Source organism: Brassica napus, chromosome C6 (genome assembly GCF_020379485.1).
Source record: "Brassica napus cultivar Da-Ae chromosome C6, Da-Ae, whole genome shotgun sequence".
Taxonomy (NCBI): domain Eukaryota; kingdom Viridiplantae; phylum Streptophyta; class Magnoliopsida; order Brassicales; family Brassicaceae; genus Brassica; species Brassica napus.
This window is the reverse complement of record NC_063449.1, coordinates 18716207-18721899: the sequence shown is the minus strand read 5'-3', so window position 1 is coordinate 18721899 and position 5693 is coordinate 18716207. Positions and strand designations below refer to the sequence as shown.

The 5693-nt window shown below is 45.4% G+C and overlaps 2 protein-coding genes across 2 annotated transcripts; both read left to right on the top strand.

Moving 5' to 3' along the window:
- The first annotated feature begins 1497 nt into the window (after positions 1-1497).
- On the top strand, positions 1498-2835 carry LOC106404082 (uncharacterized protein At3g60930, chloroplastic-like). The gene is made up of 3 exons (XM_013844838.1): positions 1498-1783; positions 1851-2491; positions 2566-2835. Exons 1-3 carry the CDS (start codon positions 1498-1500, stop codon positions 2833-2835), a joined length of 1197 nt encoding a protein of 398 aa, XP_013700292.1.
- Positions 2836-2904: 69 nt separating this feature from the next.
- LOC106404081 lies at positions 2905-4608 on the top strand. Its single transcript, XM_013844836.1, has 4 exons — positions 2905-3180; positions 3394-3804; positions 3969-4217; positions 4345-4608. The coding sequence occupies exons 1-4, from the start codon at positions 2905-2907 to the stop codon at positions 4606-4608; spliced, it is 1200 nt and encodes a 399-aa protein (XP_013700290.1).
- The last annotated feature ends 1085 nt before the right edge of the window (positions 4609-5693 follow it).

The following is a 5693-nucleotide window of genomic DNA, read 5'->3' as shown; positions in this document are numbered from 1 at the left end:
ACATTGTTTGTTGGTCGAAGAGAGACGGTCACAGCTATGATATGCCAGAGACCATGGATCACCTTGTGTTTTGATGGGTGTGAGCTTGGATGCTATCATGGCTGGGAATTCCACACACTCCCAAATTTAATGTACTGTATAAATTATAAATTCGATTCAGAAAATGATCCAATAAAATGTGTAATTTATTTGAACTTTTTTAAAAATTGATTGTAAGCTAAGTTTAGGTGTTGTGGTTAGAGTATAGTAGAGAGCTCCACATGGCTCTAAAACACAAAGTTTTTAGAAGTATGTATAAAATATATAAAATCTTAAAGTTTTATATCTCAATTTATATATTTATTAAAAGAAATTTTAGTTTTTATTTTATTTTTGGATTCGTGTTCTTTTTCAATCACTCCACTTACACATGATAAAAGACAACTATGCTATAGATATATGCATCAAATTTTTAACATGGTGTAACCCTAACTTCTTGATGTATTTAGAGGCTCACGAGGTAGTAAAAACACGGTGGAGAAATGGAATAATGTTTATTGTAGATCCTAAAATCTACACTAAGTATTTGATAGTGATCGAGAGTTTAATCTAGGAAAGATAAAATGATGTAGGCAATGATATCTTTAGAACACAACGATGTAATCAGTTTCCAGTAGGCAAATATGAATTTTATTGATGGATAAGGGTGAATACAATGTATGAAATGAGATCGAAGTTACAAACGAGATCGATAAAAGAAAAGATCTAAAGCTAGGTGAAAACAAGATCGATGTATGGGTGTAGCTCTCTCTAGGGTTTTCAACGTGTGCTCTCTCGTATCCATTGATCTCTTCTTATAGTAGATTGACTCCGCGATCTCCGCAACAACTCCGCGATTTCTTGCTCATTGAATCGATCTCTTCATGCTCGTCGCAGTCGGGCCTCTTCGCTGGTCGCATGGCCCAAGTCATTTAGGCACAATTACCTAATTGACCGAAATTTTCCAACATTTGTCCCCCAATCTCTTTTCTTCAGGATGAATGAAGGGAGATTATCTACATAGGTTTTGTACGTTACTTCGTGCGCGCTTTTTGGTTTGTCCGTGTAACGGCTATATGCACCGCCTTAGGGCAAATCGTTAAATACGTCGGGCCTAGCGATAGAGCCGTTAGGGCTAGCGGTGGCTTATAAGTACCCGAGAGCGCTTCTACGTTATCATAATCATCTTCTTATTTTGCAACCAAAGACTTTTCGTTACCGAATTCTGATAAGATAGCTTCATCGTTCTTCTGTCCTCTTCCGACGACCACGGCTAAACGGCCCGAGGAAATTTATACCGTCCACGGTGTCGATCGGGCCGTCGTAGTTGACTTGGCTTCCACGACTGAATCTCTGGAAGCTGTTCATGATGGATACGGTGGGGCGTATCTCACCTTCTTTGAGACCTGCGGTCTTTTCTTCCCGATCCCAGAACATATCCTTAGTATTCTAGCAGAGCTGGGTTTGTCGCTCACTCAGATGTCTCCCAATTTCTTGAGACATCTTTTGGCACTCCTGGTCAAGGCTCGCAGAGAAGGTCTATTGTTCGGCCTCGACGAGTTTCGTCATCTCGTTCTGATGAAGCGAAACAATCAAAACCCTGGGACTTTTCTTATGTCTCCCCGTCAAGGACGTCACATCATACATGGTATCCCATATCGTGATCAGAACTGGCGGGAAGAATTCTTTGTCTTTAAGATCGACGAGGCGTTTTTGGGAAGTTTCGATTTCTCGAGGCTTCCCCGCTATTGGGCTGAGGACATATGTAAGTTCCTATTTTGTACTTTTGCATGCGCAGGCGGTTAATTGATGGATTTTTTTGTTCGTTCCAGTTCATTCGGGGAGATCAGATATGACCGACGGGCTTGGGGGTTTAATCGGAGCTCTTAGGGGAGGTCGCTCGAATTGGCCTTTGTTCGATCGTGCTCGAATTCGAGCTGCTTTCTCGATGTCGGACGGATCGGGTGTTACCCCAGAGGTCGCGGGTGCCGCTGAGGATGAAGCGGAGCACTCTCAGGAGGAGGTGGGGGCCTCTTCTAGCAATCCTCCTCCTCCCGATAGGTTGGAGAGGTGGCTCGCGAGGAGGTCATCGTTTCATACTCCTAAGTCGACGTTGGCGGGCAAATCTGCTAGTGGGCTGCCTCCGATTTCAATTCCCGATTTGGAGGATGAGGGTTCACACGAGGGTCGGAGATCTCATGTCCCTTTGAGTCCCGGTTTACAGGAAAATTCTGCTGCTGCGAGCCGTAAACGGCGTAGCTCGTCAAAGGCCGTTGTGGACGAGCCGTCTCGTTCCAAGCAAAAGCCGAAAGGTCAGAGGTTTGCTCTAAAGGGTGATGGTTCTTCATCCGTGGGCCAGGAAGATCATGTTTTGATTGCTCATCGTACGAGGTCCGCGGGTTGTCGTTCTCTGTCTCTTGCTTCTCCTGCAGAGCAGGAAGCCTACGCCAAATTGGTCGTCGCGAGCTCCAAGGTCGGTTTTGTTGGGCTACATGTGTTTCTGTTATAGGTGATGGTGTACTAATTCTGAGGTTTTCCCCGTTCCAGGTTATGGAAGCTTTCAACAAGTTTACCGTAACGATGGAGGATCGCATTCGTGCTTTTTGCAATGAGAGTGAAGTGGAGAAGGGAAAGGCCGAAGTTCGGAGGCTTACAGAGGAGCTCCGAGTGGCTAAGGAAGAAACTAGAAAGAAGACGGGGGAGGCGATGCTCTTGAAGGATGAATGGAAGAGGGCCCGTCGTGAAAAGGCGGATTTTGAGACTGAAGTCGCCGCTCTTAGAACCAAGATTGCGGAGCTCGAAGCAGGTCGTGATTGAGATATCTGTAAGGGCTCTCGCGCTGCTCGTCGTGAAGTTGCTAACGACTTACGAGAGGTTCTTTCTTCCATGGAGAAGAGGTGTGTTGACAAAAAGAAAGAGGTGTCCGCCGAGATTCAGCATCAGGAGGTTGTCGCCAATCTTGATTTATTGAACGAGATCGAGAACGAGGGGTTAGTAGTGGATGAAGAGATCATTCGTCTGAAGGAGATAGAGAAGGATTGCGAAGCTATTGCCAGCTTGGCCGCTGTTCCAGACTGGTCGGTGGCGGGTCTTGATCTTCCAGAAGTTTCTGAAGATTTGGTCGTCAACGACGAAGCTGAGGATTCGTCTTCTGGCGAAGGAGCTAGTTCTTAGAGTTTTTTTATTTTCTATTTCTTTTGTATCGAATATAGACGATCTTTTCTTTTTTGTTTTCATAATCTTTTTGTTTTGAACGGATAACTACTACTTTCGGAATATATAATCTTTGATTTTATTCCCCTTTCTTGTTGAGATCTTGTGGTGCCTTCATCATTTATATGGTCTTATCTTACTCTGTACCGATTTCATATTTAGAGCGAGGTCTTTGCTTTTTCTCTTATTGATATATCGTCGAGAAGAGTGGGTCTTCGTGAGTCTGAGAGGGTTCGAGGCCGAAATGGGAGTGTTGTCGTAGAACGAACATGTTCCGGTGATGTGAGCGGGTTGGTTACGGAAGTCCTTCGCAAGGAGACGCGACTTCCTCGTGCTCCCGTTAGCGGAGAGGGGAAGGACCTTGGAGGAGAAAAGGTGGCGGTTCGTACGAGCTCAAACAGTCCGACTGGCTCAGAAGTTCGAGACCGCCCTCCGAAGAAGACAAGAGTGACTAGTGCTGATCATCGTCCTGGTGTTTTGGGTGATGGTTCTGTTGCGAAACCGTTTCATTGGCAATTCTCCCATTCCAAGGACTGCCCGATTATGGAAAATCCAAATAGCGTCGCTCATCTGGTCAGGCATTTTAACCCAGCCGGGTGTCCGCTCCCTTTTCTTCAAAACATGACAGCGTGACTCCTTCGTTAAGATGGTTGTTGCGCACGCTAAGGTCAATTTTTAATATTCGTAACTTCGAGTCCTTAACTCGTTTGTATTCGTGCTGACCTGTGATGCTCCAGGCTATGGAGGCTAACAACGAGTTCGCGGCGACTCTAGAGAGGCGTTTGCAAGATGTCACGCCCTCCGACGAGCTTTACGAGATCAAGAAGGTCGTTCTCGAGTTGAAGCTCAGCTTGAAGATGGCTCATGATCGAGAGCACGCTAACGCTGCTCAGCTGGCTGCTGCTGAAAAACTAGGGAATCAGGCTGCTTCGCTCGAAGCTCGTTTGCGAGTTGTGAGTAACGAGAGGAAGTCTGCCCTTGAGCAGGTTTCTTTTTTGGAGGCGAAGATCAAGTCTTTCTTCTAATAAATTTGCCGATGATCTCCGTCGCGCAACTTACGATGCTAAGAAAGCTTTAGCCGACAGCTATTTGGATGTGCTGATATCTCTGAAGGAGAAGTGGGAGAAGAAGAAGGCTGCAGCTGACTGGGAAGCTCGTCTTAAGGAAGTTATGGCTAATATAGATCTCCAGAAGGAAATCATGAATAATAACTTGTTGGCTTCGGATGAGTTGTTGCGTCTTCGAGCGAAGGAGGTCGAGCTCGGGTCCGAACTCGATGTGTTGGCGGTGTCGGATTTTTCTGTTGGGAAATTGGATCTCCCTCAGATTTCTGAGGATCTGCCAGTGAGTTCTTTGCGAAAGTTCCTTCTGAGGTGAACGAACCTGGTGACGAGACGAAGAACGTGGGCAATCAGTTTGAGGATGGCGAATTTGACGCTGAGGAGTAGTTTCAGGGATTTGATTTCTTTTGTTTTTTCCCTTTTGTATTTGTCGCATTATCCTTTTAAATAAAGAACAGGAATGCGAGTCCTTGAGTTGCTGTTATTTTTATTCTTATGTGAGCCAATATTTTGGGGCCGTGGATCAATTTGTCGTAGATACTTTTATACGTGTGTCTGATGCAACAAATGATTTTATTTACGAGTTTTTGCCGCGTTGGTTGGCGGGGCTGGCTGTTTCCGAAGACTTGATCAAGGTCTTAGTCTACAGCCAACCATTATAAGTATTCGAGGAATTGCGTTGAACGGATGTAAGATATCGAATGAGCTCAAAGTGCGAAGCATAGAAAAAACTAGATTTCATTAAAATGTCAAATGTTGTTATATTACAAATGTGGGACAGAGATGGTAGCTAGACTTCCTATTTGAGGTTGATGATGTCGTACTAGCATGCCTCAAGTGTGTCGTGAGTTGCCTATGTACCCTCGGGTGTCGCGGCGTGCGTCTTTTTGAGCTTTGCAGTTGGTGGGTGACTGAACTCGTGTCTTGAGTTCCCTACGTACCCTCGGCGAGGGATCAAGTCATAACATAGTTCGATTGTTTTCCCTGGGAGTAGGGTCGTTTGTTCGGTAGTTCGTGTACGTGTGTCTGTCTCTTCGGGGACTTTGCTTGTTTGATTTTAGGCGTGCTGCTCGATATTCTTGAAGCTTGCAAGGTAGCATGTTCTGGAGCTCTTTTGACTTCCTCTAATAGTTTCGATCCCTTTTGGAGTTGGGAACTCCAGTCATTGGTGATAGGTTGAGGGAACTGCCTTCATGCTATACAGCCAGGGTCTTCCGAGGATTGCATTGAACGGGGCTGGACGATCTATCACGATGAATTCGATGATTTTTCTGACTTCTCCGGCGGTTACTGCGAGTTCGATTGATCCGAGGGAGTAAGTAGTTTCTCCTGCGAATCCGATTAGCAGAGTCCATTCTTGTTTAAGGAGGGCCTTGGTTAATCCCATTCTCTTGAACGCGT

Bases quoted from the DNA above. Each gene is read 5' to 3' on its own strand.
- LOC106404082 (XM_013844838.1), top strand. From the start codon at position 1,498: ATGTCTCCCAATTTCTTGAGACATCTTTTGGCACTCCTGGTCAAGGCT. The intron at 1,784-1,850 runs GTAAGTTCCTAT...TGTTCGTTCCAG, and splicing joins CTATTGGGCTGAGGACATAT to TTCATTCGGGGAGATCAGAT. The intron at 2,492-2,565 runs GTCGGTTTTGTT...TCCCCGTTCCAG, and splicing joins TGGTCGTCGCGAGCTCCAAG to GTTATGGAAGCTTTCAACAA.
- LOC106404081 (XM_013844836.1), top strand. From the start codon at position 2,905: ATGGAGAAGAGGTGTGTTGACAAAAAGAAAGAGGTGTCCGCCGAGATT. The intron at 3,181-3,393 runs GCTAGTTCTTAG...TTTCATATTTAG, and splicing joins ATTCGTCTTCTGGCGAAGGA to AGCGAGGTCTTTGCTTTTTC. The intron at 4,218-4,344 runs GTTTCTTTTTTG...ATATCTCTGAAG, and splicing joins GGAAGTCTGCCCTTGAGCAG to GAGAAGTGGGAGAAGAAGAA.